Raw genomic sequence first — 26202 nt, 5'->3', positions numbered from 1 at the left:
TCGCACTTTGCTGGGCTGTGTAATGAATGCAACAGAGGTTTAAGCTGTCAGGGAGCATTTATTCTAAAGGGAGACATCTCACCACCTGTCTCCTGTCGCCTGTACAGAAATCTACAGGTGGTGTGATCAACATGTATGTGCATCAGCTGTGCTGCAATCAGATCTGCCTATCTTGCCGACAAATCCAGGTATCTCTGTATGTGTTTGCCCATTTTTCACAGCTCTCAAAAACCATTCCCTTGTAGACTGGACGTAAAAGACGTTCGTAGCCACCGTATCATCACATCCTGAACAAGCTACCCTGCTGGCTATTCAAAGAAATGCAAGTTCAGGAAACATCCATTCTGGCTTTTCTTCTACTGTGTGTGGGCCTCACCTGTGTCAGTACTCCTGTCAATATATCCTCAGATTTTGCGATTGTGTTTCTCCTGTTCTGCACTTTGTGTCATTCAGCGACTGTTTTGGATTGAAGGTGACTTGACTATTTGATTATTTATCAACATTAGCTCGGCTCCTCTGGCTCACTGAATGCATTTTATGTTTATTAGTAGCAACACGTACACACTTACACTACTGCCTGCATGTCAGATGTTGTGGCTACAGAAAAAAAGCTTAGTTCACTAGTTCATACAAATTAAAGCTAAAATACATCTTCCATTTCTGAAAGCTAACAGGAATTAAAAAGCACAAACATATGCAAAGACACCATCTTGCCATCAGTACACGCCTACTGCACATGATTTTTCTGGAGTCAAGTGTGCAGCTCTCTTCCTGAGGGCTTTATTTTGAAGTTGGCAGAAAGTCTATAAATGGTTTATAATAAGTTCCTATTTCTGTCTTCTGGTCGGATGTAGGCGTTGCAAACTCAAAAAGCTTGTATTTTTTTCCCCTGAGTTGCCATGGCATTCAAAACTGACACACACACACACACACACACACACACACACACACACACACACACACACACACACACACACACACACAAACCTGCTGTTTGTCTGTGTCTTCTCTGAGGCGATCAGCTGACTGTTCTTAACCTGCTGTACCTGGCTCCATCAACTCTGCAGGCCGTGATCTAAATCTGCTCTAATCTCCATCACAAGGCCGCCCTCCACCACTCAGAGCTCGCAGTTAACCTATATTATAAAACTTCTTTCCCCCGGATCCTTTATGTCCTCTCTGTAATTGATAGTCGGAACAGGAGCGTTTCCAGGTGTGGCACAGAGGATAAAGAAATCTTGCCGAACTATAATACTAAACCACTTGTAAACTGATTGAAAGTTAAAATGGTTTTAAGTGTGGACAGACCTCCTGCCTCCATAAATATGTATTAAAAGATGTGTAACAATATAATGACTGCAATTAAACACAAGGTTCAAAATTCAGCCTGTCTGTGACCATAAAAAGAGGATGCAATAAATAAGGTGAACTGTGCATTATATATACACATGTTGTATTAGGTTCACCTTCATAAAGTAAGAGTTCAGTTTGTTTATTTTCAGCATTATACACTGAAATATATCCACCCATCCAGTAGATCAGTAATCCTACAGTGTTTCTATAACCTCTTACACTACCCAAAAAATACAAGCAGGTATATCTATCCATACAGACATACACAGTAAAGAAAAACAAGAATCTTGATTCTTCTAGTGTACACTATGAAGACAATTACTCTCTCTTGTGCACTTTGGCTAAGGTAACAAAGAAGCTGATGCCAAAAAGAGAGCAAAAGGAAGAAGCAGGTGGAGGATGATTAAAAAACCCATCCATAAATGGGTTATAGCCAAAGGCGACATTGTAAGTGATGGCATCCAACAAAAATCTAAGTCTTTAATGAATTTTGTTGTATTTACTAAGCACTGAAAACCAAAGTATGATCACACCTCAGCGAAAGAGCTGCCTATTGGAATAGGTCTATAAAAATGTTTTGTTTAAAGCTGTACATTTAATTCCTTATTATTCTGTACATTGGCTTGGAAAACTGGTAATTATGGTAGTTAAGGTTAGAAAATAAAAAATAAAAAATATAGGGCAGCACGGTGGCACGGTGGTTAGCACTGTTGCCTCACAGCAAGAAGGTCCTGAGTTCAATTCCACCATCAGGCCGGGGTCTTTCTGTGTGGAGTTTGCATGTTCTCCCCGTGTTTGCGTGGGTTCCCTCCGGGTACTCCGGCTTCCTCCCACCGTCCAAAGACATGCAGCTTGTGGGGATAGGTTAATTGGATAATTGAAATTGCCACTAGGTGTGAATGGTTGTCTGTCTCTGTGTGTTGGCCCTGCGACAGACTGGCGACCTGTCCAGGGTGTACCCCGCCTTTCGCCCTATGACAGCTGGGATAGGCTCCAGCGCCCCCCGCGACCCTGAAAAGGATAAGCGGAAGCGAATGGATGGATGGAAGGTTAGAAAATATTGATAAATGCTGAAATTTGAGAATGAGGCCAAAAATCTTGACCCGACTCGCCCGACCACTGTCAAGTGTTTACGTGTGAGAACATCCAGACAAGTATCTATGAGATTTCGAACTTTAGAAATCAGTTTTAACTGCTGAAGTTTAGTGACAAACCACATCTGCCGTACGTCCGTTATCATATCCTGATGATATGACAGTTACCAATATCTGATTAAGGTTAACAGAAAGCTCATAAAAAAACAAATAAAAACATATATTAAGATAATAATATCAGTAGGATTTGTGCATATTTTACAAATCTTATTATCTTATTGGTATTAATGTCACGTAAAGCACATTACTGAACAGCTGATGAGTGTAATGCTTTTAAAGTTTTTGTCTTGTCTGTTTTTCAAGGCAAAATATTATTAAGAAATAAATTAATATGGCACAAAAATCCATGTTAAGTCCAAAACAAATGAGGGGTGGGGGTTAATAGGTAAGTAACAGTAACTTCAGCATTTAAATAAAAGGACTTATTTCTTCCTCTCAACACTCAATTTTACAGTACAAGCTAAATCCATAAACATCATTTATGCCTTTAGACTTTTGTTTTTAATGATCATGGTATTAGATGGAAACTTGGGGTTCAGTATCTTGCTCTGCACTTTGAGAGCAGACTGGAGGAGCTGGTGACCTAACCAGCGACCCCCTGTTAGCAGGCGACCTAGTCTACTTCCTTAGCTAAAGCCACAGTTGGTGTGGAAATGACAAGCCAAGGGTGGGTCTGACTGAGGACCTGAGAGGCACTGCATGCTTATAGGCATCACCATGTGGTAAAGCATGCCCCATTTTACCCTCCATTTTTACTCTTAGTGGGCCGTAATGTACAAAATTAACATTATCCTGAATTCATTAAGACTTGGAGCTAACGAATGAGAAGCAAAACTAATCGGGAGAGTGCATACTAGATGGGTCTCCCCCTGCTGTTCGTTAGAGATAATGCCAGCGTAATTCACTTTAAACCTGGAAGCTACGCCCATCTTTTATATACAGCCTATGGTTCAAACCTCAGTCTGTGACTTTTAAACTAATCATGAGTACTGTTTTCCCAAATATGCCTCCTGACAGCCATGACGAAACATCAGTATTCAGCAGTAGTAACTAACTAGCAGAAACCACAATGTCATTTAAATCCTGTGTACACACACTCTTGACACAGTGTGTTAGCATCTCTGAAAAGGGCCCTCGCTCCCAGAAATCTCTTATTTTTTAGCCCCAAACCTCGTTTTTTTAAGTTCCTCTGTTAAATCCTACCCCACATAAAAAAGGTTTTCCTTGCTAAACTGGCATCCTGACTTAGAGGAAGTCTCTGGATGCCAACAGCACGTCCCATCAATAAATCAGGCTTGCTGCTGGGCTCGCTTCCCCTTTCACAGTCTTTCACTTTTTCTTTTTGTCTTTCTTCTTCTCACATGAGACTCGACGGTTAGACGAGACTCCTCTGCAGCGCCTTACTCCGTATCCTCTCTCTCTGACTTGCTGCTTTAGCTGTCCTTTCTTTTCTCCGTAACATGAGAAAAGAAAGGGGAACGAAATTCTGTGCAATTTAATAAAGACCACAACTTAACGGGGATGTTTGTTTAGGGGCCGCTCCCTTCCTGCTGCAGTTAGTTGTGTGGCTCTTTTTTCTATGATAAAAGGCTGCATCATGGAGACAGAAGCGATTCGTCTTCTGTCCTCAGGCTATGGGACAGGCCATACTCACGCCTGCTGTCCTCCTTGCTCACCACAGGGTGCCAAACAGACGCCATTAAACAGGACACTGATTTAGATTCATTTCCACTTTGCCTTGAGAAAGACGCTTTTCATTTTTCATTGTTTCAGCAGGGTATCTTTTTGATATACAGTCTACTTTTATATTATTTATTGATAAAGTTTAACGTTAGAAAAACAGTCATCTTCAGGCACTTTTTTGAGCCAGCACACAAACACCCACAGCGATGACACTCCCCAACAGCAGTGGCCTCCTGAGAGAAATACGTCTCAAAAAGGCTACAAACGCGTACGCTATATAAACTAAGATTTACAAACGTTTGCAGCAATTTCGGTGTAACTTTTGGAGCACATGCTTCAATCCACACACAAATACAAAGCAATTTGAACTTTGTAAACTATAATTTATCTAGAATTGATCAATTTCAGCTTCACGAGTTGGATAATTCTCTCTTTCAAAAAGCCCCCTTTGCATACAAATTCCTAAAAATGCACTTGACAGCCCTCTTGCTCACTTACAAAAAATTAAATATGAGTGCACGAATCACCTGAAACACACATTTACACTTCATTTTTTCATATAAAGTGGGTATTTCTATGCTGTGTTTTTATTCACTTTGCGATGCACATATTGACAGCTGCACACACAACGTGCGAGTAAGGCAGGGTCCAACTTAGGTCACAGTCACACAGGCCTAGAAAGCACTCAGCAACCAGATGGCAACTTCTGGTCATTGGGCAGGACCGGTATCTGCTCCATTGTGTAAGGAGGTACAGATCGAGCACTGCCAGAGTCCTGAAAAATTACCTCCAACAGGCTGCACACACCCATGTGTCAAAAAAAGACTGCGAGAGTAGTTTAAGTTACCACCATCCTTTAGTGGAACCTGTGGCAGCCTACATCAACACTGTGCAGCTGGTTACTGGTGCCCCATTTTCTTCGGGTTCATGTCAATGCAACGTGTAGTGACATTTCTAGAGAGGCCACATATGCGGAAATATAAATCTCACTAAAGTCTCATAAAGGGGGATTACCGAGGGGATATTTGCTGGCTAACAACTTGTGACTGACAACTTGTGACTGACAAGTGCCGTTTCAGTGAGATTTCTGCCAGGGTTCAAAACACAAAGATGGAGATGGCAAAAACACTTGAGGCTTCGTAACAGGACTTCACAAACTGAAGTTAGGGCTCTGACAAATACTTACACTACATTAGACAGGTGGTTTTAATGCTGTTGCCAAGCAGCGTGCACAGCATGTAGACCAAATGTAAAGAATCGTCTGTGTGATAAGATTAATTGTTTTTGAACCAGTAGTTAAGCTTAATTATGATGAAGACTTCCTGGAAGGCTGATGTACTTTCACTTCGTGGATCAAAAGTCAGATGATGATGTGCATTTTATAAGCAAAGTTACTGATTGATCTGAACTGAAAAAGCACTCAAATATGGGACAGTGTGTGAGACTCTTCAATGTGGCCAAATTAAAACAATTCTGCAAAGACGAGAGGGCCAAAATTCCTCCACAGAGACGTGAAACACTCACTGACAGTTACTGCAAGCACTTGATTACCGTTGTTGCTCCCAACGGTAGCACAACCAGTTATTAGGTTTAGGGGCAAACTACTTTTTCACACAGGTCCAGGTAGGATTGGTTTGTTTTTTTTCCCCTTTAATTAATGAAATCATCAATTAAAAAGCATATTTTGTATTTAACCAGGTTCTCTTTGTCTAATATTAACATTTGTTTGATAATCTGAAAGATATAGGTGAAGTCATATCATTTCAGCAGTGTGGTTGATGCTTTTCTTGCACTGAAGAAAAAAAATATTCATTTAGAGCTCAATAAATCAGATTTCTTCCACAAGTTGTTTCCACCCTAAGTTTCATCAGCTGTGTTTTTTGCTCTTCATGCTTTACGAAGCACAAACAGACGCAAGAGAGAGACAAACAAAAGAAGTAAGGGAGAAAAGGAAGAGGCAAGCCAGCTGATGAGATTATGTCTTTATGATTGTGCTTCGGCCAATAAGCGAGATGGGAGCAGTGCCACGCATTTTTTCCAGGCCACCCAGCATGGCGTGTCCTCGTTTGGTGAAAAGTGGCTCTTGCTGAATGGACACACCGAACTGGAAGGCTGCAGACTTACAGCAGAGCTTCAGCACAATAGTTCAGCCCTATTGAGTTTGTTGCAGCATGGGTGCGTTTGTATTTACACGATGTGCCAGTCTTATGTCGGTATTTCCAGGTGGTGAAGGGTGCGGCGTGTACAGTCATGTTGGTATTAACCATGCAGCTGTTCATTTATAATATGTGTAGAAGAGTGTTTGATACCTATTGTCCATTCAATAACACATAAAATCAAGTCATCAGGATCTAATGTTGGCACACTGATGCCCACCACAAGGACTACACGCATGCAAGGCTGCTGGAAGAAGACTGACCTGGTGCCTGATTAGAGCTAATCTCCAGCCAGGTAGATAATATTAGAACAGCACCACAATGACCCGACTGAAGAGTCTGGCTGCAGAGGCATTAGCACCAACAAGAGAGATAACAAAACGTAACGTAGTTATGATAACTAGTGCCAAAAAACACAAAGTAGTAAGTGCATGATTATCAAAAAGAGGATAATCACATTTTCACGTTCCTATCCGGTTGTTCAGTCTGACGTCACTAGCCGTGTCTGGGTCTAAACTCCGCTGCAGGTCCATATATCAAACGATCACTGTGGCATTACTGAGAGTTGAAAAACTGTCTAAAGTCTTTCATCTTTAATAAAATGATCAGCGTTCTGCTCTACCAGGTGTAACAATTGAGTTTAACATCCAGGCATCCATGAAAACGGAATTTATGACATTTAACGGAGTTAGAAGTTAGCAGGGAGTTAGCTCGCTAGCTTCTATCTAAATACAATATAGCATGTCCTGACTGCGGGGTTTTGGAAAAAAATTAAAACGTACAGCTCTGTTATCACTTCCAGCATAAATGAAGACAGAAAACTAAACTGCAGTGATGTTTGTAGGGTTACTGAAGTTGGGCTAGCTGGTATATAATGATGTGCTACGTGACTGCTAGCGACACAGCTATGTTAGCATAATATAAACAAGCTAACTTTTTTTTCCACTCGATAAAAGTTAACATGAGTGTTCTCGGTGGTCAGGAACAAATGTAATCGCATGGCAGGATGCTGTAAAAGGACCAAACTTCAGCCAGGAGAACAACTGAGATAATCCATCCACAATACGAGGTTAGTCATTCATATACTGCTGCATGGGCTGGGCTGTAGTTACATCCTAAGGTTTTAAAAACTGAGCTTAAATAAATGATTAGTGGTAATAAAAGCCGAGGGAGGTCAACAGTGATCACTGACTGTTTTAGGAGCTTTTTGAGATCAAATAGAAGAAAATACATAACATTAAACATGTTAACAACACAAAAGCCATATTAAACGCAGACTACTTTAGGCACGGAAGTAGGATTCGTCGCGTCATCACTGAACAACCGGATTGGAACTCTTCTATTTTACTAGCTCTGACACTTTCACTCCAAACTTGCTAATAATACCTGCTTTATACAGTCAACAGGAGATTTGTTGATTTATTTTTAAAACCTTAACTAAGAAAAATTAACACCATAACATCACCAACTGATGGAGTCATCACTGGTGACAACCTTAACCCTAACTATCAGAATCATCTTTTCCCCTATACTGCAAAACTCATGAGCCACCCCTCATTTCCCTAGATCTTGCTAGAAAAATGGGAAATAGCTGCAGTAATGTACTGAAACAAGAAAATAAACAACTATAACAAGCTTCAGAGACAATATTTGCAAGATCACCTTTATTCTTAAACACAGGCTGAACTCTCTTAGGAAAGCTTTTTTGTAATTTCTTTAGGTAATCTCCAGGAATAGTTCTCCAGGCTTCCTGAAGGACATTCAAACTTCTTATTTACATGTTGGCTGCTGTTCTCTGCTGTTGTCAAGATTATCCCACACTGCTTCAGTAATGTTGAAGTCAAAGCTCTGGGGAGCTTTTCAGACAGTATTACATGTTTGATCAAAATCTGAATGCACTTTTCAGCATTCATAATTTCATCTGTTTCGACAAGATCCCCGCAGCCCCAAACCCTGGCAGAGCCTCCACCATGTTTTACAGACAGCTGTAGACGCTCACCTGTCTCCTGTTTTCCTCCATACAAATTTGGATTCCTGTTACAACTGATATTCAGTCCAGTTCTTGTGTAATCTGCCATACATGAGCTTTTTCTCCCCGTTTACCCTCCATAAGTAGTAATTCCAGACAACCACCCTTCCACTGAGACCACTGAGACTTCAGTGAACAGCAGATAAATGAACTGGACCAGATGCAACTCTCAGGTCCTGCATCAGGTCTTTGCTGTTTCCCATTTCCTGAGGACGTGACTTTCAGACACTGTTCATCTACTATAGTTTTAGACACTTCTTCTCTTGTCATCCACTTGTCCAATTTCCTCAAATTTTGAGGACACGTGGAAAACATTATTTCTTCTCTGTCATACTGGCTTATAATACAACTGAGAATTGGTTCTTTACTAAGCAGTCTGCTATTTGAAGACACAACACTGGTCCATCTCTTTTTCTGCTTGAACAATTCATAGGACAGTGTAATGCGGCTTAACAAACAACAAACGACTAACAATCTTCTGAAAATGGTCAGGTAAAAGGACTGGACCGAAGATGAGGGTAAAAGTAGCCATTGTCCAAAGAAAAGAGCGCCAGTAAGCCCGGAGAACTCTTGAATGTTACCCCGAATGTTAATTTCTGACAATCAACTGGTGAAAACACAAAAAGTGCCCTTTGAAATCACTCTACAAGCGTTTCATTTAACGCATGAAAAATGAAACACGCTGTCTTTTTTTCTTAATCATTAGCTAATGTTGGTGCAGTACCCAAACCTCTATGCAGTAATTATGAGTCAGATTTGCTGAATGCCAGCACCACCCAGCAGCAAATTACATTCAATCATTTTACAACAGGGACAGCAGATAAATTAACTTGTTGGATTCAACGCCCAGTTCTGGACCAAATATCCAACCTTTGGGATACCAGTGTCCTAAAGTATTTTGGTTAGAAAGAAAACAAAAATAAATATGTGCAGGTTCTTATAAAGCTGTGTAGATTTCACATCACGTGTGAGTTGGAAACGGTCCGGCATTTGGAAGCGCTTCAAGTGATCATCAGTGATGACAACACTGATATAAATGTGGAAACTCGCGTGTAGGTGGCTGACACTCGAGGCTGGGGTTGGCAGCGTGGGCAGCAAACAGAGCCAAATGTGAAAATCAGTATTTACACTCAAGACTGAGTGAGTCACAGTTGTAATAGTATGCCCTTTGTAGCCTTGTGCGTGTATGTTTTGTGTATTTAATCCTCCCTGTGCTATCAGTGCTCACAGATTATCTCACAGATAAGAAATGAGATGCAACAGGGAAGACATTGCTTCTATTTCCTTGCATCGACAACTGTTATTGATCAGCCTGAGATCATTTTAATAACCCTTTTGCTCCGTCTAAGGACGCTTTCACTCACGTAGTGACGTGGCACGCTCTAATGTAATTGCGCACACTTTATATGAAAGGTGACACCAGCAGGGTGGAGATCGAAACCTTTCAGCGCACAAAAACACGGTCATTGTGGGAGCAGTCAGGCCATTTAAAGCTCTCTGCTGGACTCTCATGTGAAAGTACTGATGGTCGGGTGTGTCCGGAAAGCCACAATCAAGACAAGGCACATGACACGATGACGAATATTTGTCAGGTGAAGAAATCTGCTGGATCACAATCGTGTTTGCCCCCCTTGTTTTTAAAAAGCTTTCACTATCCAGCTTCTAGAATCTTAAATGATGAAGGGGGCTGCAAACTCGCCTCATGCGGCTCTTTTGCCCAACTCCGGTGGCTCCCCGTGGATTTGATGAGCATTTATTAGCAGGTGATTAAATAAATCTTTTTACAGGAACACATCCGGCACTGTTTACGGTTTGGACGGGCAGTTGGAGCCACTGTATTAACCTCCTAGGACCTGGCATCCACATATGTGGACATCACATTTTGGGTTATTTAGACCAAAATACTCAATTGTGCTCTACAGGGGCCTGATATCCACTTACGAGGACATTATACAGCTACTGTTCTATCGAAATTTCAAATGCATATCCTCATATGTGGCTGTCATTTTTCTTAGAAACAAAAATCAGGTAAAAAAAAAAAAATAAATAAATAAAAATCTGGTAATTCTTTGTTTTTACAATCACCGGGTCCCAATCAGCCCAAATATCAAAGAGAAATTAAAAATGCATGCCGTGGAAGAGTTCGGGTCTTAGGAGGTTAATGAACTTTGGGATCTGAGATGAGTCAGCGACTGACCCATTTACAAGGCGGCATATGAGAAAGATATCACGTAGTCAAAAAAGGTGAACACCATGTACATCCAAGGTGGGTCAAAGTTCAGCATCATTAAACACAAACTGTTGATTATATGCAAGTGTAATAGCTAGGTTTGCCCCCCCCCCCCCCCCCCCCACACACACACACACACTCTAACTCTTTTCCCCATTTAAACTTTTAAACACTTCAGCTAATAAAAATAAAGAGCAATTATTGTAAAAAATAATCTCTAGATTAAGTTACGTGCTCAGTGCAAGTAAAGTGAAAAGTCTAGCTTAAGGCATAAAACACCTCGTACGTGCCGTTTCACACTTCCTGTTACAGGAAATATAACTTAACGTCAATGATCTTTCATCAGTGTAACAATCAGTGTGCCCAGTATCATCAGTACTGCCAGTTATCTCATATTCCTGTCCTTACTGCTTGCATTTCCCTTCTGTTGCCAGCTTCTCTGCGCCGTTAGGAACCAAACAACTAATGACTAATAGGCACAGTGAGGTGTGTTTGTTAGGAAATGTTCCAAACTTAACACCCCTCACAACTAAATTTGATGTTTTTAAAGGATCAGTGGAAACAAACACAGCTGATTACAGATGATGAGTTTTTAGCTACATTTATGTTTTTGTAAAATGCCCAGTTTATGAACTACACTAAGATATCGGTGCAATTTAACGATGCACCTCTTACAAATACATAGACGGCCACTTAACACGAATATCTAATCACACAGCAGCAACTCATGCATATAGGAATAAAAAGTTTCTGACAAAATTTGGGCATTTTTAAGAGTATTTAGGAAAACTGTGCACTTGCATCTCCTCCTTGTCTAGGATGAAGTTAATACTGATACAGAACAGCTCACAGTCCAGAACAGAACAGGGTTTAATCTGGGCGAGGGATGGCAGGGTGCAAAGAAGAAGGTCGTAGATTTTGGATTTTTATCTGTATTTTTGTCTGTTTTACAAGCAAATTGAATATTGATGGCCTACCATACACCACAATATGTAAGTAATAGATAATTTAGGTGTTTTTTATTGTTAAAGTTGCATCAAGTGACAAAAGTTTATGGGGTTTTTTTTCTTCATTTTCCATTATTTAAAGAATGAAAATCAACAAAACTGATATTTTCTGTGAATTTCTGTTGTCCAATAAAAGGACACAAATCTAAGTGATGCGCTGCCAGTACTTGTTCGATAATTTTACACATTTCACTTAAAATCAAAGCCAACTGAACTGTTCTTATGATATTCTCAGATTTACTACATCAGCATTTCTTTATAACCTAAAAAAGCTGAGGTGTATTATTAAAATTCTTTCTCTTCTTCCTGTTCTTAAGGAATCTCAGATTGAGATTGAGTGTTTAGTTACACTTCTTTACAGTGAAGTAAAGAGGAACAATGATTTAAGATCTTAAAATGTGAATTTGGGTTGGGTGTTTATGCATGAGAATCTTTTACTTCTCTTATTATATTTTTTTAAGTCACGCAGCAGAAGAACTAACCTCTGCTTTGCACAGCCTCTCTTAAACATCAGAGTGCTGAGCTGTTTGCATCTCCACCCACAAAAAAAAAAAAACACAGATTCCGCTTTGCTGATTACAGAACTGGCTCGCCTTTGACGCCCAACATCTTTATTAGGCTGCGTTTTACTTTTACGTCAGTCGCGTCGAAGCGCTGCTCCACCTACCTACAAATTACACGATCTGCAACATCAATGCTGACGTCAAAATGTGTATGTGTGTGTGACGAAGCGAGAGAGAGAGAGAGTCGGAGAGACAGTCTGTGTCCTTATCCAGGAATCCTAATGATGGGATTGAATGGCCGCGGCTCTCGTTGCCCTGGTGACAGGCGCCATGAATATGTGTGACCGAGGGGAAGGAGAGAGCAGAGACGCAGAGAAGCACACAGGATTTTGATCGTGTAAAGAGGAAAGCAAATTATTAAGAGCAGCTACTGAAATACAATTTACATACAGGACACCCGGTCCGTGGCCTTGATGTTATCAACCGTGGGAACACTGAGGCGGATTGCACACAGGTTTCATGGAGAGAGCATTTGAATAAAATTTACATCCAGCACCAAATTCACGTATTCCCAGAATTTGTGTTTTGCATTTGTTATCAAGGAAGCAGAGGCCGAAGTGTTCAGTTATCGTGACAGCGTGGTGGGTTTCACAGATGATTTTACCTGCTTAATTAGAAATGCAAGCAAACAAATAAATCCAGGAATCAACAAAGGCTTTGACCTCCTCTTTAAAGGAGACCACCCTGAACTGTAACACAGTTTTCTATTTATGAAACACATTTGTTTAACAAATTACCAAGAATTGCAATAAAAGGCACGCATTTTCTGTAAATAACACCCTTACTGCCTTCATTTTATGCAGCACCCCACAAAAGGTCCATACTGAGCCAGTTAAAACCCCGAGAAACGATGAATCTCAAACAGATAGCGGGGGAAACGGTGCAGCTGATAAAAGTGAGCATCTTCTACCTGCTCCTTACACTCGCCCCGCTCTGGTTTCTTTTTATAAACTTCCAAAAAAGCCCGGTCTGTTAGCGTCCTGTGCTTCTAGTATTTTCAGCTTCATGTACTCTAAAGACACACAAACACAATAAATTAAACATGACTATGATAGTGGGGCTTTGCTGGCTGAATTCTAATTACACTGACTTTGCAGGGGTGCACATGTGTGTCTGACGGCTGTGTGGGAAACTCATGAGTCTACATCTCTCTATATCTACATGTTGTAATGCCTGTACAGAAATTAGACTTGTTAGTGTGTTCTCGGTGAGTTTGTGTGCGCCTGTCCACATCCTGCAGCCACGCAGAGAAACCACATTTTCACCACCTTTGACATGAATTATAAAAACAGCAGTAGCACTTCTCTTATGTGAGAGACGTTAAGATACAAAATCTTTCTTTAGAAGCAACTGCTGCTTAAAGTCTATTGCAAATTATAGACCGCGACCGATTTTACGTACACAGTTGCGTTTTACTTTCTGACGTAGGAGTTTGTCCAGCAATGAAGAAGAAAAAAGGAAGCCCACAAGTACAGGAAAAAACTACAAATGGAAGATGGCAACTGATTAAAGATGTAAGGCAGAATCGGCTTAAAGTCGAATTAAAGATAAGTCATTTGGAAAAAAGATACTATGCAAACAATATTATCGTGTTTTTTGGACCAAGAGAGGAAATCATTCCAGATCTGTTTGAAGAATCCTGAAATGCAAAACGCTCTGGTTGTGAAATCATCGTTCCAAAGGCTTCATTTGCAAAGCCTAACATAAAATCCTTATGTTAATGTAATGCAACTGTTACATTAGTAGACTAGTCTGCAACCATCCTCACATTTTAGTTTGTGTCTTGTCTACAAAATATGTCGTTAGCATATTAATTCAATGACCTGCCATCACATCAGTGTTTTAAAACAGCTTTTTAATAAAGGAGTTATTGTTGAAGTATGTGAGGTCATCTTTGTGCTTTGGTATCAAACTAAGAATTGAACAGTTCTACTGGTGCTGGCTACTAAATTTCTGGCATCCTTCTTCTGAAATAATCCTCCTGTCTGACTCTTAAAGGCAATAACGTACAAAATTAAATTTTTATCAATAGGATCTGATTCTGGGATTTACTACAACAGCATTTATTAATATTGTACAGGTTAATAGTCTAAATGTACTAGAGATGGCACGATACCACTTTTTTATGTCCGATACCGATACCGATATCATAAATTTGGATATCTGCCGATACCGATATGAATCCGATATAGTGTTTTTTAATCAACAAAACTGTTTTTTTTTTAAATATCTTGCTGCATTTTGTATAAGTTCATACTCAAGTTTAAAACAACAACTACACTAAAGCTATTCTGTTATACCTGTATGCAAAAAAAAATATTTCATAGTTCAGCAATACTGATCAATCTAATAAACTCAAACCTACACCATCCTCCCTATTCTGGTATTTTAAAGAGTACTTAGCATAAATATTAAGCAACCTAACTAATAGGGTTCCAACTCCCAGCAACAACAAAAATAAATAAATAAAAAATAGGGAACCACCCCTCACGCTCCACCTCATGATGCTTAATCGACGTAATCAACCTTAATTTGATGCAGTGTGGAAAAAAATGCACAGAAATCAATTATTTTTCAAGAAATATTAAATAGATTCAACATCTTTCTTCAACAGAATTGCAGACTGCACAGATGGTACCTTCCCAAAGGAAAAAGTACTATAGCTTACTAGGGTATATATATTAGACTTAATAGTTACTATATACAGTAATTGACTTCTATTCATTTTACATCAAATTAAAACTTTGGGTGTCAGATAATTATTTATTAAAAGCTAGACATTTTAAATGAGAATAAGAAAGAAAAGTATGTCTTTGTGCCCCCTTTTCCCTGTTAATGCCCTATCGGCTCCCCTGGCTAAACTTTGCTAGATCCGCCCCTGCACAGTTACAGCCGTCAGCTACGTAGAAAAAGATCCTCGAGTAGAAAGTAATAATAAATAAATTCTAACAACAGCTGATCAAGCTTAAACGTGCTGCTGTTGTTCAGCCGCTGGTTTCCTCTTTCTGGTGCAAAGTGGGCCAAAAACAAACCAGAGACACGGACTCGTGACAGAAAAGCCGATCAGCTGATCGTTAAGCCGTTTCATGATTGAAGTAGCAGCCGGAGAGCGAGAGGCAGTCGCTTGTTAAGCTTAACGCAGGAATGCTTTACATTCAGAGATGGACTTACACACTTGCTTTACTTCTCTCGGGAAAACTTTGTCGGAGATGAAATGCCGGGTTGCTAGCGAAGCTCCAAATGCTATCCAGACCACCACAGGTCCCGCATGCCACAGCCGCTCTATCACGTGATGCATACTGCTCCGACGTGCTAACGTTCTGAGGTGAGTTACGGCGTGTTGCAAGTTTTGTGAGGTGCTTTCGTGATATTTAATGGATCGGATTACATTTTTTTATTTTTCTCCGATATCCGATCCAGTAATTTAGGTCAGTATCGGACCGATACCGATACGTAATATCGGATCGGTCCATCTCTAAAATGTACACAAGTTAGAGGAAGTGGAGCTACGAGGCCGCATATTTCACCTTCTTTAAAACTACTCCAGTCATAGCAATTAACTTTATAAAGTGGCGACCAGAATCAGCTTCTTTATATGAGGTATAGTATGGTGCTTATGCATATAATCAACTAAATTAATATTAGCCTGTTTAAATAAAAGGAGCACTCATGCAGTACAGAGGTTGGGCCTTTTTTTAAATGCAAGGAGGTTGGGTGGTAAATCTTCAGGAAGTGTAAGGGAGGAGAGGTGGGAAATGTCTGCTGAGTGGTAAATAATTAAACACAATGGACTTTCACACCTGTAGTCCAGGAGCACAATGTAAATGTAGGAGTGTGCCCTTTCACTGGCCTTCCTGTGTTACAGGGAGCCTTTAACTATTTAACTTTGGGTATTTTTAAGCTTTCTGCTTCCATGACATTTAACCGCACACAAAAAATATAACAGCAGTGGTTTGTCTAACCCCACATGCAGGAAACATACTTCAATTTAATGCAACGTGCTCCCTGCTGCAGAAGCATGACTTTGAAGTTCCTTAAGGACTTGTAAAACATGCTGGCATGTTTTTAATTTTGTTTGCTTTTAGTGTTAGTAAAATAAACCGTGATGACTTTTAGTCACAGTTTGATTCTTGCATTCAAGCCAAGAGGTTGAAAACAAAGTTATATGGCCTGACGGGAAGCACCTTTATCAGTTTTGTTGGTGCCAGTCTTCATTATCGCAGATAATCAGAAGCCAGTATTTGTCTTCACTTTTTAAAAAAATGCTTATCAAATGTTACCTTAGTCTCTTTCTATCTCTTTTATCATAATAATTACAAGCAGTAACATTGCATGTTATCATTCAAGACAACAAACTGGCTCACTTCCTGATTACTTACAGTACACAAACTGTATTTGTACTTCATGACATCCGTACTACTAAACCTCGATATCTAATTTGATTCGTTTAAACTTTCACACAAAATATTTGTTCAAGAAGAGAAAAATTAAAGAAAAATTCATTTTATTTTTACTTCATGAAATCTGCATTTTGACAGGCACATTATTGCACACTGATCTACACTTAACTCCAAACTATTAATTACAAATCAATCAAATCAAATCACTTTTATTGTCACATGCAGGTACATTGGTACAGCACATGTGAGTGAAATTCTTGTGTGCGAGCTTCACAAGCAACAGAGTTGTGCAAAATACAATAATGTAAACAAGCAAAATAATTACCCTAATTATGTTAACCCTACAATTTATGAATTTTTGTATTTTCTGGATGTCTTGTTGACAGATTAAAATGTCCTCATGAACTTCACTATGAATTTACAAAGAGGATTCTGCAATTTTACAGTAAATCGCTGTTTCTTCTGCAGCTGTAAACGTTGCTATTCTTGTGGATTACAAATTCACATTTTTTTAAGATTTGATCTGCTCACTGCCGCCATCGTGGGTTGGGACTTACAGGAAGCTTTGGGAACTTTGTAAGGGGTTCCACGTCCTAAAAAAATAAATGTTTTCATCCAGCACGGAGGGAATTTAGCTACTCCTGCAGTGTTCTCTCTCTCTCCTCCACCAAAACCTCATCAAAACCAGCAACAGGTATTTAGCAGCAGTTTAGACTGAATTATTTTACATTTTTACAATTTTCACTTTTCTTTGAATTTTGAGTTTTGAAACGGGACATTCCCTTTTTTGCATTCTTTTCAAATGTAAACGTAAAACCTGGGTATGAGTATAAACATTTACTTTTGTAAGGTTGTTATAGGTCATTCTGGCCTAAAATTAACAGATCCCTGGAGCTTTCCAAGATTTTCCAAGCCACTAAGGTCAATCTCAGCAAGTGCCATAGATCATTAGGAGAGAGCCACCGTTAGTGAATGTGGCTGCGCCTTACTCAGGGTTGCTAATGGGGTGAAACATCTAGCAGACTGCAGGGTAGGCTTTCAGACGGAGGTAGTGAGTGCTGGGTGAATCCCCCCCAATCATAGGTTTAAATCAGTTTCTGTTAACCTACTGTGGTAATACCCCTAGACTCGGACTCTTTGAACAGAGAGCCGGTCCAGACTTCTATACAGAGGTAACTGTTAGCATTGTTTAAACACAAAATGTGACCACTCGTTTTTTCCTTCCCATCCAAGTAGGTTTTGTTCCTACACTTAACCAAACAGTGACCGAAAATGAAATTAAAGTGTAGCTAAATGCTAAATTTAAAAATGAGTCAAAATAAGTCAGATCCGTTTCAGCGCCCTCCGCACCAACTTCCTCCTAACTCTGCCTTTGCTGCACTAGTACTGCTATGTGTCACTGCAGGGACAAATGATCAGTATGACTATTGAGATGGAAGATTTGATGATGAATATGCTACACATACGTAGAAACTTAGTAACACCGGAAGAAACTGGAGACCATCGCGGCTCTTAGAACTGATTTTAGGGTCTTTTCCCCCTCCCACTACACAGTAGGTGCTTTCCTAACATATAAGGAAGCAAGAGTGGTGTAGGTGTATGAATATATGATGCAGCACCACTAAATTACAAAGAATCATTAACACTGATAAATAGATAGAACAAATTCCAGAGAGGTTAACTGCAAGTGAAGCCCAGGCTTTATTAATCATCAGAAGGAACTCTAAAAATCTTCATGAGAAATTCCCCTCAACTACCTGTCATCCACCACACAGCTGAGGACATCTACAGAGAAACTGAAGAGACTGAAAGAGAAAAAAAAAAAGACCACAAGAAGAGGTGACGCTGCACTAACAACCACTGAAAGCTAACTGGGTGCAGAACTATGGTCTGAAAGCAGCTCAGTTCCCAGCCAGTTCTCATGATCAGCTAGCGTTTCTAATAATACTTGAAACGACACGTATCTGCTATAAGATTTAAAACCAAAATTCATACAGCTTTAAACCACAGGTCGTCCTAAACTGAGCTCAGCTGAGAGCTTTTACACCAGCGTAAACTCACTGAACCAAACAAGCCCAAAGCTCCAACCATTCAATCATCCAATCACAGGTTAATATAGACTGACTTAAAAGAAAAAACAAAAACATAACTAATCTGCTTTCCATGATAATAACACTCATTCATCTGAATAATCATCCCTTTCGGTCACAAATGCATTAGCGTCTTCACTAAAACCTAATCGAGTTTAATTGACAGAATGATCATATTTACATAGAAATATGCAGCAACAGTTTAAATATTAGCAGCGTTACCGTTTCCTCTGTGAATACCAAGCAGAAACACCCAGGATATGAAGCAAACACAAAAGTGCAAAAACTGCAGTTCCTGGCTCTAGAACTGCAATTTTTGCAGATTTACCACAGTTAATCATCATGTTATCACAAACAGGACTAAGAATCATAAAGTTAATCCCACTGTCAATGGAATTGCTCCATCTTATTGCTGTTTATGACTGTCCAGATGCATCAAAATCGCTTTGAGCATGGCAACTGACAAGTAGTCGCAGTTCTTGGTTATTATCTTCGAAGTAATCATTTCAAAGGCAATGAAACTGCAAGTTAATGGGACATGGTCACGGTAATTTTGTTTGTCCTAATTAAGGTTAGAGTGCAAACATGTGTATTTCTTGACCTGACCTCTGCACAGCCATTTAAAGCTTCATGGTGGCTCTGTCCATCTTTTACATACAGTCTGTGGCAAATACACAGAAATGCCTCTCTCTCCATTTCTCTCTTTGGATGTTATGCTGACAAACGCTTTGGCTGCTCTCGTTTTTCCCATAATAACAGTCATAAGGAGCAGCAACTTAAAAAAAGAAACAAATCACTCCACCTCCTCCTGTGTCCCGCTGCCAACTGCATCTCTGCTTCACAAAGAGCTGCAGCGTATAACAAAAAATATTCTCCAAAAAAAAAAAAAAGTCAACCAAGAGAGCCAATCCAATCAAACTGCAGCTGGAAAGTGAGTCGAAAACCCTGAGTCGCTTTTATGCAAATACAGAAGTGATAGTGCTACAAGAAGCTGCACTTGACCTACTTACTCTAGCTCTTCCACAATTCCTTCCCCAACAGAGAGGAGATCAGAGGAAGCTAGGAGCGAGGGGACAGGCCTTATTAACCACCACCACACAGGAATAAAGCGTCACTGGTTAGAGAGAGATGGGGGAGACAAAGCAGAGTGGAAGAAGGCTAACAGGAGAGTCTTTGCTGGATGTGCTCCAAAAAGTCTTGGGAGAAAACCAGTAAAAAGATTCTTGGAAAATCTAGCGGAAGAGTTGATGATCTGTTCCTGACGTACATGTGGATCATTCAGTGTCAGCCAAGCTCCTCGTAAAAAAAAAAAAAAATTAAAAAACAATTTAAATGGTTTGGGTTTGTTGGAAAAAGAGAGCTCAAATAAAACCAAACCCCAATCCCAGCCCATAATTCAAAGCTGAGGCCGTTCTCCGAAAGGCTGCTCTCACACAGAAGCGGCCCTGAACAAAAATTCCACACAAATTATACAGGCTAGGCCTTGATGCTTTTGTAATTGCTTGTGCAGCCCTGCCCAGAAAATAAAAGAAGCAGAAGAAGAAGAGGACAAACAAAAAAAACAAAACAAAAAAAATCCGGGCCTTGATGATGACCAAGAGGAGCGGGCAGAAAAACAAAAGAATAAAGTGTTTTTGTTGGACACAAAAGGACAGGATGTGATCATGTGTCGCTGCCATGGTCTACATGTGCACACAATAAAAAACACAGACACACACACACGTCACAACCAGGCTGCACGGAAGTGTCTGCAGCCTCCTTATCTCTTTTATGACATTAAATAGGAGCAAAACTCAGGTAATTTTATTCTAGTCAGTTTCCACTGAAACTAAAAATACAAGTTACAGGAACATATGGAAAAATTCCTGCTAAGGAGCTTTAAATTCATGTTTAAAACAACACTGCTACAAACTTCCGTTTCACTTAGACTCAACATGGCAAAAATAACTGACAATACTGCTGTCAGCTTATTTATTTCGGTACAGTAACTTAACAGGTACTTATTTTGCTCATTTCCACCTCCATGTTTTTTATTCTTAGACTCTACTCGAGTTGCTTTGCGTGATTCACAGCTTTAAACAGCCACATAGTTCAGGATAAGCTCCACTTTTCTCTTCTGACTGGCTGCCCCTCCAAAACAACAGCAGGTGCACCGAGCTTCTGTTCCTAACATGGACAAATGAGGGATAACTTCTTTCTATGACATCATTTAGATGCCTGAGAAACAACATCAACAAGTAATGTCATATAAGTAATGACATATAAACATGTCTACTGATCCCAAACTGGGAGCTAGTCCCACAGGAGAAGGGTCTGACAACTGAAGGCTCTGCCTCACATTCAGCATGGAGGGAATGAAGTGCTTTGTTAGGATAATATGATAGTTTGAGGTCTTTAGGACCAGACTCTTCAACTCTGGATTTAACAGGGAGCCAATATTCTCTTTTACATGACTGCAAATACTTATGATGGCTATGAACATAATTAACCAAGCATGCAGCGATTATGCTAAAAAACACACGGTAGAGTTGTGAGCTTCAGGTTTCTTGGCCTGCTTGTACAGGTAGCTGGATTTACTCGCAGAGATTACAGTTCACCGGGTCGAGGAAGCACACCTGCAGGCTGACGTCTGAGATGCTGTAACACTGGCCTACATCGAGGACATGCCAAATGGCTAAAAATATTCAGGGGCTGAAACAAAAACAATCCCCCCCCCCAAGCAGAACAGTGAAAAGTAACATCCTGCTGAGGTTCTATACCACACCCCCTCCTCAGCATCTGAACCACCAAGACGTCAATAAAATATTCAAATTCAAGCCACAGGCTCTCTTCCCTTCTCCCTTTATTGCAGATACCCGAGCAACATAAACACCAACACGCTTAACATTACACAGACTCTGGATGCAGCCTGCAGCACCTTGCAAAATTAAATAGAAACACTGCCACAAATTTAATTAAACCCCTAAAACTGTTAAAAACAAGGCAGGACGTTCACCAGATACATTAATGTGACATGAACATGCCTCCAACATGCTCTGTGCTATGATTTAATTATGATTCATGAGCAGGATTGGGAATATCTCAGCTCTTCTTGCAAAAGAAGCAATATATTTGTACCTACAGTGGACAAAAAACTGAGAACAGCTGTTCAGTCAATAAGCTTGGAGGGCCATTTAACCTAATGCCGTACTAACATGCTGTTGTTGGACAGAAGTCCACAGCGTGTTGTTCCAAGTGACTGCATAAACACACGCTTTTAATCCACTTAAGCTGGCAGCGGGTCAAGTGATGGGCCATTTAAAGGAGCCCAACATGACAAAAACGGTCAGGATAAGGTGAAAACAATCCTCCAAAATAAAACTCAGGTGACCACAGTTTGGTAAGGATGCAAAAGAAACGCACACAGAAAAAAAGAGAAGAAAAAATAAACCCCACACACAGCGGCCCCTGCATTTGTGACGCTCAGCTGCTAAATTTAGATCACATGAAACTTGCGCAAGTCTCCTGGGAAGGCTGCAAGGCATGAGATTGCAAGGTAACAATAATATTAGTACTTTGTGTGTTTGATTGATCTATGAAGAGTTCAAACCCCAGAGATTTTCAGCAAACAAGCACACACAGGCAAAATACAACCCGACGTCCTAGAAGGAAAACTAAATAACACCCAAAACATAGATAAAAACCAGCATTGTGTTAATGAATCTCGAGGCTACTGACTGCAAGTCTGCAATGTTATTCCAAAAGAAGATACCCCGCTCATACAGACAGTATTCCCTCTGTACAACATCACAGTACACTTAAAAAGCAAATGCACACTTTCAGTTTGATTCGAGGAGTTTAGCACAAATGCATTGCATTAACCATTTGGGAATTACAGCCATTTTTTGCACAGTCCCCCACTTAATTTGGACAGACACCTTAATGGCCAGATGAGGCCTGCTCCCTCTTAAATTCAATAGAAAATTATGCACATAAAAGATCTGGAGATGTGCTGAACTTGTATTCAGTAGCTGTTCACTGGACCTCTAAATGTGAGGTCCACAGAGATGTGGATGCAAGTGATACAGGCTGAAAAAGCAAAATAAACCAAAAATCCACCACAATGCTGCATAATTACACCATGCAAATATTTGTGCACTTAACTGTATGCTCATATACACTTTTGGCAGGTTGCAGCTGATTAAACATCTGTCTTGCATGTGTCAGCAACAGAGGCCATGATTTGATGGTCTCGCAGAGAGGTTACTGTCTCAGTTGTTTGCACAGTGTCAAGCACGGCATCATTGTAATGAAGTAAAGCATTCATGTGTAAGGCCATGTGCTCATAAATAGCCCATATTTGCTTGCTTTTTGCATGCATGTACCCAGGCCTGTTGTAATGCATCGTGTAGTGTTAAAGTGCTATAAATCACCAAATATTCACATTTAACAAGCCACAAAAATAATTAAATATATTGTTTCATCTCACCTTTTTGCCCGTGGAGCCAGTCTTGGAGAGGCAGGACTTCGCAAGGGAGAGGTACCCGCCGATGACTTCAATCTCCTCCACAGCAGGGTAGCGCTTCTTCAACAGGGAACCCAGCTGGGCGTAGGGGGCCTGGGGAGGGGTTGACCCCGGAGGGGCTTCACTCGGGGCTTCACTCGGGGCTTCCTGCTGGGGCTCAGGTGGGCTCAGCTGGGCGTCAGACTCCACCCGACGTTTAGGCACCACAGTGAATGTGTTCCCCTTTTTCCTCTGCACCAAGGGGCTCGGAACAGGGACACGCTGGGGTGGGGGCTCCACCTCGATGTCGTCAATGTTTGTTACTGGCAGCTGATCCACTGGAGGTTGCACTGGAGAAGAGACTGACTGGGTGGGAGAGAAGGGAGGTGAAGATGGGATAGCTGGAGAAGAGGGGGGTGAAGAGAGGACAGGCGGAGAAGTGGGAGCAGGGGATGGAGATAAAGGTTCAGAGAGAGAAGGAGCAGGACTTGTGGCAACAGTGAGAGGAGATGGTTCAGGTTTGGATGGCCTCTCCACCTCCTTCTCCTCCTCCTCTTTCCTCTTTAACAGGGTGGGGGAGGTTGGCACTCCAGGTTTGGACACCTCTGCTGCTCTGTGTGAGGGGGGGGACTTGATGGGGCCAGGTGTCACCATGGGGCTGCTTGTTGAAGATGAGGCAGCCAAATGGCGCTTGGGGATCACTGTGAAGGAGTTTCGGGACTGGAGGCGAAGGTTTGCGAGGGCCCGTGCTTGGGTGTCGCCATCAGGAATCTGGGCGAGGTCTGGCTTTGGAGCGGGACGGATTTCAAACTCGTGTGAGGAGCAGGTCACCTTGGATGAGACAGGGCTCAAAGGGGCCTCGGCACGGGCACGGCGGGTCTCCGGAGAGCATGGCACCTTAGGTTTGGGGGGCACCTCAGCGGCCTCCCAGTCTCTCTCCCTGGTGGGCTTGTTTGTCCCCCTGTCCGGCTCGTCTCTGGGGGTGACGGCTGCGCTGTGGTGGACTCCACTCTCCTCAAAGCGCTGACGGAAGGAAGACACGGGCTGTGAACGCTGGGGGCTGCCCGGCCCAGAGACGGCAGGCTGTGGCTTTGGTTTGGAAGACCAGGGACCCTGGAAGACAGGCGAAGATGGCTGGCTACTGCCCGGGCTGCTGACCCGTGGACCCGGCCTGGGCTTTGGCACCAGATCTGGCTGCGTCTTGGGCCAGAGTCTTGGCCTACTGCTGGCACTACAATCCAGGTCCAGGAGGTTCTCTGTGCTGTGGGACTTCTTCTGCAGCTTCCCATAGTTGCTGTCAAACTTCTGGAGGATCCGGCTGACCCTACCTTGACCGTCACCTGTATTATAGGGGACCTCCTGATTAGGACGGCCCAGGGTGCTCAGGTTCTCCTCGCTCTTGCTTAACGTGGTGTCATAAATGACGACTTCCTTGGCTCTTATCTCGGTAACAGCACTCCCTCTGCGGTCCAGAAGGTCGTTTAGAGAGCTGTAACTACTCACACCGTTCTGCTGCCATTGGCACTCGCTTTTCACGCCTCCACCTTCCGCAAAGTAATCCGGGTCCGACTCGATGATGATGATGTTCTCCGCTCGGATAGTCCGTATGCCGGGGACACTGCCGTACAGCTCCAGGATGTGCTGGACCGGGCGGGTGGCGTTTTCTTGCTCCTGCCGCCTCCTCCGCTCCTTCTCCAGCTTGATGAACGGGTTCTCCTCCAGCGGCCCCAGGCTCTCCTGCAGCACCAGACTCTCGTGTCTGCCCTCCTCCCTCGGTGTCGCCGCGGCCGTCGCTTGTGGCTCTTTGTTGTGGGAGAAGTGCTGGGTGGCCGGGGTGATGGTGTAGTTCCGCCCGGTCGCGCCACCACCTCCTCCGTTCACATTCCCCGTTAGTTCGCCGTTTACCCGCTGCGGGCCCGCTCCCCCGGGGCTAGCCTCCGGAGCACCGGTTCCCCCAGGTCCACCGCCGCCTTTCGCCTTCCTCCTCTCCAGGATTTCTCGCTTCCAGGCCGGCATCCTCGGGCTCTCTTGGCCGCCCTCTTGGCGGAGGACGCGAACCTCTCCTCCGCCAGACATCGCGGAGGGTTGTTACTGGAAGAAATGAGGAGGAGAGAGAGAGGCAGGCAGGCTCCGAGGCGGTCTTGCCGCGGTCCGGTGCGGCTCTTGAAGCTGTATCTCCGGCTGTGACTGTACCTGCAGCACCGATCACCGCACACTCACACACATCCCTTTTTTCTTCTCTCTCTCCTCTCCCTCTGCTGTCACACTGTCTGGCTCCCTTTCTCCCCAAAGGACCCTGAACGCGGCTCCGCCCCCTCAGCGGCAGCCCGAGCGTCTGTGATTGGTATCTGTGTGCTCTGGGCACGCCCCCTCCCTCCCGTTTCTATTGTTGACGGAGCAAATTAGGCCTGCCAATCAAAAGTGCTGCGTTCAAGTTCAAGATATTTTTACAATATGTGATTAAATATAAATTTTGTTGCTGTTTAATTACAAAAACGCTGTTTAATTTGTAGTTAATCACAACAAAAATGTCGTTTACATAACACAGTAGAATTATAACCACTACACATTATTATTGTTGTTAAAATTGAATTAAAACCCTAATTTACCTTTGTTGTATTTACTAAATGGGGAACATTTCTTAAACTTTACCACCTATTATGTCCCAGTAGTGTTCAAAATAATTCTTTTTGTGGTTTTTCCACAGTTTTTATCCCCAGTCTCACTGGATAGGAATCAGGTTATTCTAAATGGTTTTGGTTGCGATGTCGGAGTGTTAAATACACTTAACCTCGGTTCATTCAGCATTTGCCGGTGATACCACCTGTCGATAATCCGCGTGCAGCGATCAGATGAGCTGGGAAAGAGTCTGCTGCACATGAATCAGCACTAAGAGGGCTATTCTTGGGTACTACAAGAGATTACTGTAGCTCATAAAACATTCATCGCGGGGCAATAATTAAGAAGAGCAGGGCTGAAGAGGGCGAAGAGTGTGCCTTATTTCCCCTTTGAAGCAGGACCGAAAGATGCAGAGAAAAAACTAAACAAAAGAAG

At 41.9% G+C, this 26202-nt stretch overlaps 1 protein-coding gene across 1 annotated transcript in view; it reads right to left on the bottom strand.

The window, feature by feature from the left end:
* tprn (taperin) overlaps positions 1–25224 on the bottom strand; it is a 29907-nt gene extending 4683 nt beyond the window's left edge. Inside the window, exon 1 of the mRNA XM_085358003.1 lies at positions 23134–25224. Within this exon, the coding sequence (XP_085214129.1) occupies positions 23134–25224 (2091 nt within the window). The remainder of the gene's footprint in view (positions 1–23133) is intronic.
* Positions 25225–26202: the final 978 nt, after the last annotated feature.

Source organism: Diplotaxodon limnothrissa, linkage group LG7, assembly GCF_057381915.1.
Source record: "Diplotaxodon limnothrissa isolate DT_005_m linkage group LG7, D_limnothrissa_male_GT1.1, whole genome shotgun sequence".
In the NCBI taxonomy this organism is placed as follows: domain Eukaryota; kingdom Metazoa; phylum Chordata; class Actinopteri; order Cichliformes; family Cichlidae; genus Diplotaxodon; species Diplotaxodon limnothrissa.
This window is presented reverse-complemented; position numbering and strand designations above follow the sequence as displayed.